We start from the raw sequence: 12,869 nt of genomic DNA, 5'->3' as shown, positions 1-12,869 counted from the left end.
AAGGCAAGAAGGGCTCTAGGGTCTGTGCTGAGAAGTGCAAGACAAAAAACTTCATTGCTTTTTACTTACAGTTCAACATGAAGAGTTTAATGCTGCATTTTGTACCAGCAGGCTTTTCTCCCTCACTTTTAGTTAATTATTTTGTCAAAGTAACAAGTCCAATCAGTGTTGTAAATTTTATATACTTAATATCAGAAGGGATAAATGTTTTACTTCCTGTTGCCTTATATGCAGTTATTTTAGTGGAAATTAATACCATTTATTTTGAGGGATTCCTTGTCTCATGTTAAATAGAAGGTCAGCTGAGCTGGTACAGAAAGAACCCTTGCCCAAATGGTAAAATAAGCAGTACTGCTACAAAGTGTTTCATGTATGATGAGCAGCTTTAGCTTGAAAAAAAAAAAAGATAAAAGAGATCCACTATGTGAAATTGCTGTGCTGTAAGGAGGAAAATAAATTAGACTGTTTAAGTGGAAGGAAATTAATTTTCATTCCTAAAGACTAGATCATGTGCAGGTACCATCTGTTTTAATCTAAAAGACAAGAAAAAGCCAAAAGTAGATGACAACCCCTGCAGGAAGAGAGAAATTTGTGCTGTGTCCTGGGGACACCAAGACTGAAAATCGAACAAGAGTTGCCATGATCAGTTTGTGCCAGAATTGTCACATGAAGGACAGTGGCCAGTGTACAAAACTCCCAGAAACAGATTTGGTATGCTCTACAAGTGTGACTCTGCCCTCCTGTGCATGAGACCATCTCCAACAATGATGTACAAAAACAACTGGATCCATGGCACATTTTTTAGGTGTAAGGGAGAGTTGAAAAGGGGCAAAAAGCTACAATCTAGTTACCTAATTTTGAAAAGCTAAAGATGTTGGAGGAATAGATGGCCAAGCACACAAAAAATGCAGATCATTGAGAGACAAAACTGCTGTCTTTTCTTATTGTTTCAAATGCAAAACAGTTTCTTAAAATGCTTAAGAACATTTTTGGTAAGAGAGAATTTGTAGTGTTCTTTTTGCAAGAGATTTTTATTTCAAAGACATGAGAAATAAAAACTTGTCCCTGGAAAATGAGCTTACTGTTTTATAGCAGCCAGAACACTGTTTAACTGTGAAATAAGTGTTTCTGGGCTTTTCATTAAATTCTGGGAAGTTATAGGAACACATTTCAAGACAATACTGCTTCGGAAGTCCTTGTCTGTGTTCAAAATCAGCTGCTCGTTCCATTTTCAGGTTTGTATCCTTATACAGAGGACCATGTCATACATACAAAGTTCAAAGACTCAGTGAGTCAACATCATACAAATTTTGTATTCAGGCATGTAATGAAGCTGGTGAAGGTCCCCTTTCTCAAGAATATATTTTCACTACTCCCAAATCTGTTCCAGCTGCCTTGAAAGGTAAGAGTGCTTCTTTTTTCATTTGAGGGGAGGGAGGATAGCAGGTTGATTTTGTTATTATGTTTTATTTGGGATATTGAGAATATTAAGCCCTTTTCAAGTGCAGGTCAGGATAGTGGGAGAAGGCTCCTTTCATGTAGTTGCCTAAAATATTCACTCCAAAAATGGAAAACTTGGGGTTTATGCATTCTTTGACCTAAGGAGTTTGTACTTAGTTCTCCTGCTAACCAGGAGAGTGGCAAGTTAAGGTGAAAATGCTTTCTAGCATGTTTAGAATAATTTTAAGCATTGTTGGGGTTTTTCTGGTATATGATGCAGACTTAGAGTTAGTACATTTTATTTGCTTTCTCTTGGGTGTTACCTAAACTAGGAAGAGAGGCCTATATGAATTATTAGTTGCTGCTCCAGAAAACACTGGAGGAAGAATAAATTTGAATCTGAATCTTTTGTTTCTCTGAGATAAGATAGGAGGTAGAATATATAATTTTAAAGATATTAGAATATGACAACATGTGATGGGGAAAGCAGAGCTAGCTGTCATTCTTATGCTTCCTTCCTTCCTTCAGCACCAAAGATAGAGAGAATAAATGATCACACTTGTGAAATCACATGGGAGGTTCTGCAGCCCATGAAGGGTGATCCAGTTATCTACTGTCTTCAGGTCATGGTGGGAAAAGACTCAGAATTCAAACAGGTATGATGTGTTTAAGTTATTGTAGTTTTCTTGGATTATTCTTTGTGATAACTAGTTTAGTAAAACTGGTTGAGATCAGATTTAGTAAAGCTTATTGTGTTCCAGTATGGTTTTAGTCACAGTGTAAACTTTTTTATTACTAAATAATATAAGGTAATATCTCCTAAACCCCTCTCCCTCATTTCAGAAGGAGATTCTGCACTAAATTATAGCCTCTCTGGGTTACCCTGATGTTCACTAAATACAGCTTGACACATCAGGTGGTGAGGAAGCCATCCACTGATGGAACAACTGACAAAAAGAAATCTTTTACCCTAATGGTACAGAATTGACACTGGGGAGAAAAGGGGCGAAGGGTTCTCTTTACACTAAGAGTAAAGGAGCAGTTTGAAATGCCAAGGTACAAATTATCCTGCATTCATTGTTAATTTTGCTTCCCAGTTTGGGTTTTTTTTGCTTCACAGTTTAAACTGCCTGATATTTGACATGAAATTAGGCTTGAAAACTGTTTCATATTATTAAGCTAAGGAACGTTCCTTCCAGGACAGAAACAGTTAATTCTAGTATGTTACCATTTTATTATAGTTCAATATTAAATAAGTTTCACCTGGGTTTTGGTAGATTATAGGCCTTAATATTTTCATAGCTTTTAGTGCAACACTGTGTTTATTATGGCCATTTGTTAAATTTTTCAGTAAAAGATGAACCATAAACCCAGATGTCTTGCCATGTGCATAGTCTTTTTGTAACTTCCACATTGTAAATGCAACATTAGGTACCTGAGGTGTGGTCAGTGTTGCTTTTAGACACCAAGTCAAATCACACTTTGATTATCAGTGTGTGTTGCCAAATGGCCTGGGCAAGATAATAAAGTTGGCTCTTTGAATATGGCAGTAACAAAGTAGGCTGAGGTGTGTTTTTGCCTCTGCAGAGCAGTCTATCATAGTAAATTAGAATAAAATGAAAAGACTAATTTGCAGAAACTAAAATTGGAACAATCAAGAAGTAAACATTATGAAAACAGCCTTTAAGAGACTTAGACATGATGGTGGCAATTTTATTTGACACAGGCAAAAAATAAACTGCCTGGAAGTCTGCTCTGAGCTGTTCCCTGCTATTTCACTGCCAAAACTTCACTGTCCTCTCCTCCTTCTTCCTGATCTGTCATCCAAATTGCTCATGTCACTTCTCCCTCCATGCTACAGACAAAATAAGTTAATAATGTGCTCTTTGAGCTGTATACATCAGTCAAAGATCTTAAAGGGGTTAGGAAGCAACCGTATAAATAGCCCAGGAAACACACTGGAGGGGAAGGCAACTCCTGGCAAGGCACTGGGGACAAGCAGCTGAGGATGGTAACCCCTGCTAGCTGGCAGAGCTGGAGCTGGAGTAGGGTGTGTGTCAGTGGCCTGTTTGCTCACTTCCAAATGCATGAGCCACATTAGCAGAATTTTGAGGAAGCTGCACTTCCAATGGCCTGCCCTGCCTCAGAGAGAAAAGTCTCTAGGTTGTAGATTTCAGTAAAGCTCAGCTTGTCAGAGAACTCTGTGCCTCAGGCACAGCAAGAGCTCTTCAAACAGCAGAATCAGAAGGGATTTCCTGTTTCTTTACATTTCTAGTGTCCATTTTCAGGATACTGTCTAACAGTATGGTAACTGTAGGGAAAGCTCCTGATGATGTGATATTTCTGTATCGTGCTTCCAGTTAAATACAGCAAATCCAGATATTTGGAGGTGGGAGGGTGAAGGGGTTTAAAGAGAGAAATCAAATTGCACTGTGCTACTCACCTAATACCTCCCTAAGTATTGAAGAATCTATAACTGCACCCCTGTGAGGTTTTGTTGGCTTTCACAGAACCTTTACATAGCTGCAAATTTAATTAATTTGAGAAACTGGAGTTTAGATTTCACTGAAATAGGGACTCCATGCAGAAGCATTGTGAACTCATGTTAACCTGCCAACTGAGACACTTCTGAAAAGCACCCTCACAAGTTATCTCTGTCTTGGAAATATGATGAAATAAAAAATCATAAAGAGGACTCTGTGGCTTTCCTGATCCAGTGTTTATTGGGATAAATCATAATATTTTAAATACAGATATCTACAACAAAGTACATTGGATTGGATTAGACTTAATGAATTGGCTTGACATGGAGTTAACTGCCTAAAGTCCCATGATACAATATTGTATATTGCATCACATTGTGAGTGGTCACTAAAACACCTGAAGGCTGGGGCTTGTGACAGAGTTTATTTGATGTGTATTCATCACTCCACACAAGCAAGCACAGTTCTTGTGTTTCACCAAAATAACTGGAGACTTTATCTGGTATTTAAATTGTGTGTTTGAGCTTTTTGTCCATTTTTCTTTGCATGGGTGAAAACACTGGTGAGTTGTCATCCTTTTTAGTTACCTTCACCATAAACAAAACCTTACTAAGATACATGTGTGTATACAGTACTTTTTTACTTGAAGTATCCCTTTTCCCCCCTTATTTCCAGATTTACAAGGGCCCGGACTGGTCGTTCCGATACACAGGCCTGCAGCTGAACTGTGAATACCGATTCCGCGCGTGTGCCATTCGCCAGTGCCAAGAGGCCACGGCTCACCAGGACCTGGTGGGCCCCTACAGCGCCCCAGTGCTATTCATCTCTCAGAGGACTGAGCCTCCAGCGAGCACCAACAAGGACACTGTGCAAACCACAAGGACACAATGGTCACAGAGCGACCAAGTGTGTGCTGCTGTCATCCTTGCACTTTTTGCTATCTTTTCCATTCTGATTGCTGTTATCATTCAGTACTTCGTCATAAAGTGAAGAAAAGAGATCTATTTTATAATGCTGCCCATTACATTTTACTTTCTCATAATCTAAAAGTAATTCTGTTCTCTTGCTTTTACAAAACCAGGCATTTTGCACCGGCATTGGGACTGATGCAAACTTTCTCAGCCACTTTAATATGCTTACTCGTAGGTATAGGCTGACACGTTATTAAAATGCAAGCCACAGAAATATAATCTTTTCTTTATATGCCTTCATGCAGTACAAACTCGATATGGGGCAGGCACGCAGTGTTTAAGGAAAAGGGTTTGACCAGTAAACACAAGTGTAAAGGTGATTTCCTGGCCCACACTTCTAAGGGTTGCTAACATAACAGGGAAGAATGTGTAGATCGCATTTAAAACTTACACTAACAAACTTGTGCTGTACACAATATTAATCTGATGCTGTGAAAGCAATTTAGCGCTGTATTTCTACCTCCTCATTTGTCTTAATTATTTGGGAAGCAGGATTTATGCTGAAAAACAGAAGGGGCTTTTCTCAGGCAGCAAATAATAAACTGGATGGAAGAGTATGCATGAAGGGAGCTTCTTATCTGATAAATGTGGAGTTCTTCACTGCAAGTAGATGTTTTCGAAAGACTACAAGGAGATGGCATAAGTGGTTTATCTTACCCCCAGGATTTGGTGTTTACTTTAAAAAAAATGCCTCTTTTACTTCTTCTGAATATAGAAGGGAGAGTGTGAGAGACCTTCTTAGATTTGTTATTTAAATTGGAAAACACATTTCCAAAGTTGACCTTTAATTGGATGCAGTTTATACAGATGTCTGTGCCCTCTGATTTTGGCTAGTCAACAGAATTTTGAGATAAAATTCATTATTGAATTTTTGCTGTTTCCCCAACATTCACTTGCCATATCCACCAGAAATAAGCACTGCCTTGTTTTGTTTGTTTTGTTTCTATCTTTCTTTCTCTTTTTTCCCTTCCTTTTTTTCTTTTCTTCTCTCTTTCTTTGGGGCACCAAATCAGAAGACGAAGTGTAGTAATTTGCACCAGAAAACTTAAAGCTGCTTTTTTCTTGAGATCCTAATGTTTAATGTAATGTCTCTTTGGATACTGTACCAAATTGTTGATTGCATGTAGTTAATGTTGCATTAGAGCACTTTGCAATTGCATAACTCATCAATGTTTTGTGAGCTTGCATTTGTGAGTTCTTGAATGACCAGACTGAATTTTAACAAGTATCCCATTGAACATCTTGCTAGATGTCAATGATTGCCAGTGACACAAAGCTTGTAGTGAAACTATCTTTAAAAAATCCTTGTCTCATCACACTTATGTTATTTGTTATACACTTTGTAATTAGCTACTTTTAATTTATTTGAGTTACAAGATAGTGGATCATTAATGACTTCTAGTTGTGTTGAGTTTAGCATTTTTAATAGTATTAAACACTTCTGTCAGTCTTAATAATAATAAAAAAAGGAACCTCTGTCTTGTGCTTTGAAGATCTCTGAAGAATTTCTCTTATATTAGAACGGGCATGTATTGTAATTGTTTATACGTCCAATGATCTGTGCTGTAGAATAATGTTGCTGAGTTTCGTTTTTTTTAAAGAAAAAAAAGAAGAAATGGCAAAGAACTTGGCCTCCGCGTGGCAAGAACGATCTGTCTTTAAAATGTACTGTATATTTACATTTTATTTCTAATTTGTCATTTGTACGTATAGGCTGATACCTTCCCGCAGGATACCGCGATAACTGATGTTTTCTAGAACCTTCTTAAAAGTGCCATGTTTGGCAGTGCAAATGAGGTTGCGTGTCACAGCCCAGAGATTTCTTATGGTTGAATGTCTAAAACGGTAAGATTTGTTACTGCAGGCAACCTGCAGTGACTTACGTTTTTCATAGTAAAATTCAAATGAGCTCCTATTTTTGATAGTCATTTAATAGTGTATTTGCCATTTGAGCCTCAGTGCATATTACTGCATTGAAGACAGTTTTTAATGTAATCTTAATTTTACCTCATATACTGTACATTCCAAAAATAAATAAATAAATAAAAGAAAAAGAGAAACTCTAAAGTTTTTAAAACGCTATAGATACACTACCAAACATATCACTTTACGGTTGTACAACGTCGGGCTCCATGAAGACGAACCTGTATAGTCTGATAGAAAATACATAAAACGATGTAGCAAAGTACCTTTAAGAGTCTGTGGACAATAAAAGTACCTTCTTTTTCGCTGCTGGTGGTCAGTCCTGTGCGCGCACCGCCGCCGCCCCTCTCCCCTCCCTCCTCCCCTCCCCGGCTGGCTGAGTGCCGGTTCCGCGGGGCGGGCCGGGGGCGCGGTACCTGCGCGGGCGGGGCAGCCGCGGGCGGGCGGGCCCGAGGAAGGAGCGGCGCTGCCCCGGGCACGGCGCGGCCCCCGGCGCGATGCGGCGCGGCGGCGGGAACGGCAGCGAGGGCGAGCCCGAGTGGCCGTGGCCGTGGCCGCCCTGCGACGAGCGGCTGTGCCTGGCGCTGCCCATGTGGGTGCTCGTTCCCATCACGGCCGTCTGCCTGGGGCTCTTCGTGGTCGGCGTGGCGGGCAATGTCCTCACGGTGCTGGTCATCCGCAGCTACCGCGACATGAAGACCCCCACCAACCTCTACCTGGGCAGCATGGCCGTCTCGGACCTGCTCATCCTCATGGGGCTGCCCTTCGACCTCTACCGCCTGTGGCGCTCCCGGCCCTGGATCTTCGGGCAGCTGCTGTGCCGCCTCTCGCACTACCTGAGCGAGGGCTGCACCTACTGCACCATCCTCCACATCACCGCCCTCACCGTGGAGCGCTACCTCGCCATCTGCTTCCCCCTCAAGGCCAAGGTGGTCGTCACCAAGCGCCGGGTGAAAGCCACCATCGGCGTCCTTTGGGCCTTCGCCTTGCTCTCCGCCAGCCCCTTCTTCTTCCTGGTCGGCGTGGAGCAGCCCGACAACCACACTGACTTCAGCCGCGAGTGCAAGCCCACCCCGCAGGCGCTGCAGTCCGGCCTGCTGGCCACCATGTTCTGGGTCACCACCTGCTACTTCGTGCTGCCCGTCACCTGCCTCAGCGTCCTCTACGGCTGCATTGGCCGCGAGCTGTGGCGGAGCAACACCCGCCTGCGGGGCCCCAGCTCGCTGCTCCGGGAGAAGGGGCACCGCCAGACTGTCAGGATCTTGGGTGAGTCCCGCTACCATCCCCCCGGGCTGTGGCTGGGGCAAGGACCGGGGCTGGGGGGCCATGGCAGGGCTGAAGCACCCGCAGCTCCCGTTCAGGATAGGAAATAGCACAGGGGGACATCCCAGCCACGCTCCCGGGAATGCCACGGCAGGGATTTCACTCCCTCCCGACTGAGGCTTCACCCCCGTGGCGTTGGACATCCATCAGCAGGACTGCCTTCCATAGAAATACCCGTTTCCTGAGTTTTACCAGGCAGAATCAAGTACAGGCTACCGTCCTGCAATTTCAGAAAAACTGTGGTAACATCATCAGTCTCTTCCGGTTGGCAGCAACACCTCTGCATAGAAAATTTCTGCTTCTGAAAATTAAGTTCTTAGTGGTCATTTGTAGCTCTCCAAGGAGTAAATCCACTGATTGTGCAAGGAAACTGAAAAACAGTAACTTAGCCCCTTTGAGCTGTTTGGAGACAAATCCCATAATACCAAAGCACTTCCTACAGGTGTAGGATGCTGATAAATTTTAGTTCATTTTCCTAGTCATACATTCAGTAACCCAGCGTCAGACTCTGGAAAGTTAGAGTTCTTAATCTGCTTTGGGGCTTTAATGTTTGCAAGTAGTGACCAATCTGAAGGGAAAGAAAAAAGAAATCCAGCTATAGACTAAGGAACATTAAGCAAAATGCCTCAATTATTATTATTGCATACCTTTAGTGTAGTTTTTACATGTCACATGGGAGACTTCTTTTACTGAGAGTGTAATCAGCTGGATGGAAATAGCTTAGCACAAAGGGAAGAAACTAATAAGCCTGAGAGAATTTCACCAACTTATTTGAGGAAGGTACTTACAGTGAAGTAGGCACAAGGTTTTCCAGCAGAAACACCCATATCCATGATCTCAGAACCCACTGAATGAGACCAGTGCCCCCTTATCTCAAAGATCCTGCACCACTACGCGTGTGGTGTTTTTCAGAACAAAACTTTCTTTAGCTGCATCCCTTTTATTTAAGCTGCGAGAAACGAGGAGGATGCTCTGCAAATGATTGTTTTAGTTACATGCATTTAAAAACAAAAATAATTTAAGTATGGATACAATAACACACTTATGTAATTGTTCCTCATCTGCTCCTGCTGTGCTGCCATCGCAAGAGGGTTTGTATTTGTTCTCATTGTCCTAAAATGCAGCACAGGACCAGGCGAACAGCTGAAGTGACTCAGGCTAGAGATCCATCCAGGCAAATAGCTGTCTCCAGCAGTAATGGTCTGGGGATGCATGAAAAAGCTTTAGTGGAAAAAAATCAATAGCTCAACTACACTTGTAAGTCTTTATGTTAGATACCATCCTGTCACAATAGAGCAAATGCTGTGGGAGCTTGGGTGGCTGAGGTGCAGCCCGGGTCTTTTTCTGTGATGCAGGCAAGTTAAACAACAGCTCTGCAGCAATTGGAGCTGCTGTGGAGCTTCCACAAAAACTTCTCTTTCTGACTTTTGTTTTCCTTTCTCATATGTGGCATTACAGACATAACCAGGGGCGATTTCTGTAGTGCCTGATGTTATTATACAGATGTTACTCCACTGTTGTTCACATTTTTCTCAGCAAACCTCATCTCACAGTTTAGCTTAAAATTTTACCTTTTACTTCAAAGACTAACAGTCAGACTTGATGCTATTCCCATTTTCATGGTTTTTCCAACAATTTATTGCCATTATTTCTATATATCATTTGTATCAGTTAGAAGAACCTGCAAAATCAGCCACATAAAGTTTAGTTTACTGGATGGTTGAAAAGTTAACTCACTCCTTAACTGCCGCATGTGTTATTTTGTCTTATAGCTGTGGTGGTTCTGGCCTTTGTAATTTGCTGGTTGCCTTTCCACATTGGCAGGATCATATTTATAAACACCCGGGACATGAGGACGATGCTGTTCTCCCAGTACTTTAATATATTCGCCCTGCAGCTTTTCTACCTGAGCGCATCCATCAACCCTGTCCTCTACAACCTCGTTTCCAAGAAGTACAGGGCGGCAGCCTGCCAGCTGCTGCTGCCATGGCGAGCTGCACAAAGGGCTCTCACGGGAGCAAAGGACCCTGGGGGCTACACAGAGACCAGCACAAGGCCCGAGTACACCACCAGCTTCTGAGACTGCAGCCTGCACTTCTTCAGGCATTCTTGCCTAAGGAAGGGAACTTCCTTCTCACGGGAGTCACAAAAGGATGGACATTTGTTAGGACATGTGGTGTTTCTTAACTGTCTTATTGTGGGATACCTGTAGTTTTGGTAACAGAGCCAGCAGGCACCACGAAGTACGGAGAATGAAGTGCAACTCATGAAAGGTGATAAGTCAATAGGAAAAGCTGGAGTAACTTCACAGTAAAACCACAGGTTTGCTTTATTACATAGTATTCATTGCATATGTTCTGTGCCATTTCAAATCATAACACCAAGGTCTGCAAAGGAGCACTTCTTGGGAGCTGTAATGGGTAAAATTCCCAGACAGCCTTCACCATTTTAAAACGGTTTTCTCATAAACAAAATTTTACAAAACACAGTCACTCACAAGGAGGTGGACACCAAAAAAATCACCCACCAACCTTAACAGCCCTGGAAGAAGAGGCGTATGCTTTTAGCACCTGGTCTTGTAATCATGAAGGGGACTTTCCTGGGCAGTTTCACTAATTTCCCTTAGGAAAGCATATGCTGCACACAGCAGTCTCTGTGCTTAACCCTATTTGATACCACAGGATCAAATAAGGTCTTTTACTTATATATTAACAACTTGTTGTAAAACCTGAGATATCCCTGATCACTTGCCTTACAATAGATGAGTGGTGCTGGACAATTGGTAGTGGTGTGTCTCCACATGGTGTATTGCATTTGCAAATAATACACCAAACTAACCCACCTTGCCACAAACAAGACCCATCACTGAATGTGCTGGACTATGCCCAGGACTTCATGCTGCATAACACTGCACTGCAAGTCAAAAACCAACTCACTAATTCTGTTCCAAAAGGTTTTAATTGGAAATTTCAACTGTACAACTTAAGAAGGAGGCTAGTTGTGAGGAAGAGCTAGAAGAAGCTGCAACAGTGTTTTCTGTGGAGAATCATTGCCTCTGTACATTTTACTTGTTATATTATTGGCTCTAGTGGTGTAAATCTGGACCAAAATCAGTGATGTGGCACTGCACTTGCAAGAGCATCACTGATGCTTGCCATCACTGTCCATGCTTGCCCTTAGTTCTCTGTTAACTTCTCCCTTCAGGCAGTTGTAGAGAGTCATACAATCCCCTCTGAGCCTCCTTTTGTATAGGCTAAACACTCCATCTCCCTCAGCTGCTCCTGAGTTGTGTTCCAGAGCCTTTACCAGCTCCACTGCCCTTCTCTGGACATGCTCCAGCAACTCAATGTCCTTCTTGTAGTGAGGGGCCCAGAACTGGACGCAGGATTTGAGGTGTGGCTTCACCAGTGCTGAGTATGAGGGGACAATCCCTGCCCTGGTCCTGCTGGACACACTATGGCTGATCCAGGCCAGGATTTCACTGGCCTTCTTGGCCCCCTGGGCACACTCTGGCTCACGTTCAGCTGCTGCTGACCAGCACCCCCAGGTCATTTTCTGCTGGACCACTTTGCAGCCACTCTTCCCTAAGCCTGTGTCGCTGCCCGGGGCTGTTGTGGCCAAAATACAGGACCCAGCATTGGCCTTATTGAGCCTCAGCCCATCAAGCCAGCCTGTCCACATAAATTCAACAGAATTCAACAGCTAGCTCAGAGATCTCAGGGCAGCAAAGTTGAACCCAAGTCTTCTCCAAGTTTTAAAAATATGACCAGTTATCCATTAAAGAGTCTGTAACTCTGAGTCACTGAATAAAAACTAAAAAAAAAATCTAAAGACAGAAAAAAATTCTATCTCACTGCATACACATAAGGTTTTCTTTTTCTATCAGCTTCATACCGGTGGAGAGCAGTTGTCTGCAAGGCTTGGGTTAGGTTGCTTTTGCTGGGAGGTGACATTAAGATGTTCAGTTATCATAAAGAAACAGCTGGTTTTTGGAGGGGATTTGGACAAGTTATTATGAACAGTAATCTCCATACGTGTATGTAGACCAAAGCAGGGAAAAAAGCTTTATCACATAGTTATGTGGCCATGGAACTGCTTCTGCATGCCTGCAGTCTCCTGATAATGGCTTTTCCTTTATCAATTGCTGCTAAATTGCACTGGGGGTGAAACACTTGCTCATCAGAAATTTCCCCAAATGCAATTGCATAGGTACCTGAAGCACAAGACTGGTGGAGGAAGGAGGGAAATGCCCTGGTGGGCTGCTGCCCTGAGCCTGCTGTTCTATGGTGCCCTCCCTGCCACAGACAGCCCTGGCAGTGCTGTGCTGTGCTCTGCTCTGTGTGTGTGCTGGGTGTCCAAGGCAGGTCCCTCTCAGGCAGGACTCCAGCTCGCTGCTCCCAGGCTGCTCATGGAGTGCCTGCATTTCTGCAGGGAGCCCCAGGCTTGGGCTGCTCCTGCCCAGCAGCAGATGCTGCAGCAGCAGGCTTCTGCTCTGCTGGCAGACTGCATTGGAGGGGTCCGGTTTTTTGGGAAAGTCTTTGTATCCCTGTTAAAAGGTATCCCCCTTGCATGCCTGGTAGAATAACACAGGCAGCAAAATGCCACCTGTGAGCTTGCAGTGCCTTCTTGTTAATGCTCCCTCCCCACCAGAACAAAGGTTTAGGAAATAGATGAAGTTTGGGGTGTTTAGCATAAACCAGGCCTGGCACTGCTGTCTCTGGCATTCGGT

At 43.1% G+C, this 12,869-nt stretch overlaps 2 protein-coding genes across 6 annotated transcripts in view; both read left to right on the top strand.

Moving 5' to 3' along the window:
- FNDC3A (fibronectin type III domain containing 3A) overlaps positions 1-7,125 on the top strand; it is a 111,146-nt gene extending 104,021 nt beyond the window's left edge. For all 5 annotated transcript variants that reach the window (XM_059493419.1, XM_059493417.1, XM_059493420.1 and 2 more), the window contains 3 exons: positions 1,236-1,402; positions 1,969-2,096; positions 4,599-7,125. In XM_059493419.1, the coding sequence (XP_059349402.1) occupies positions 1,236-1,402; positions 1,969-2,096; positions 4,599-4,913 (610 nt within the window). In that variant the 3' untranslated portion in view covers positions 4,914-7,125. The remainder of the gene's footprint in view (positions 1-1,235; positions 1,403-1,968; positions 2,097-4,598) is intronic.
- A 189-nt stretch (positions 7,126-7,314) lies between these two features.
- On the top strand, positions 7,315-10,472 carry MLNR (motilin receptor). Its single transcript, XM_059465973.1, has 2 exons — positions 7,315-8,083; positions 9,913-10,472. Exons 1-2 carry the CDS (start codon positions 7,315-7,317, stop codon positions 10,218-10,220), a joined length of 1,077 nt encoding a protein of 358 aa, XP_059321956.1. The 3' UTR covers positions 10,221-10,472.
- The last annotated feature ends 2,397 nt before the right edge of the window (positions 10,473-12,869 follow it).

Source organism: Ammospiza nelsoni, chromosome 2, assembly GCF_027579445.1.
Source record: "Ammospiza nelsoni isolate bAmmNel1 chromosome 2, bAmmNel1.pri, whole genome shotgun sequence".
Classification (NCBI taxonomy): Eukaryota; Metazoa; Chordata; class Aves; order Passeriformes; family Passerellidae; genus Ammospiza; species Ammospiza nelsoni.
The sequence above is the reverse complement of the archived record's forward strand: the minus strand, read 5'-3'. Positions and strand labels throughout refer to the sequence as shown.

Bases quoted from the DNA above. Each gene is read 5' to 3' on its own strand.
- MLNR (XM_059465973.1), top strand. From the start codon at position 7,315: ATGCGGCGCGGCGGCGGGAACGGCAGCGAGGGCGAGCCCGAGTGGCCG. The intron at 8,084-9,912 runs GTGAGTCCCGCT...TTTGTCTTATAG, and splicing joins CCAGACTGTCAGGATCTTGG to CTGTGGTGGTTCTGGCCTTT.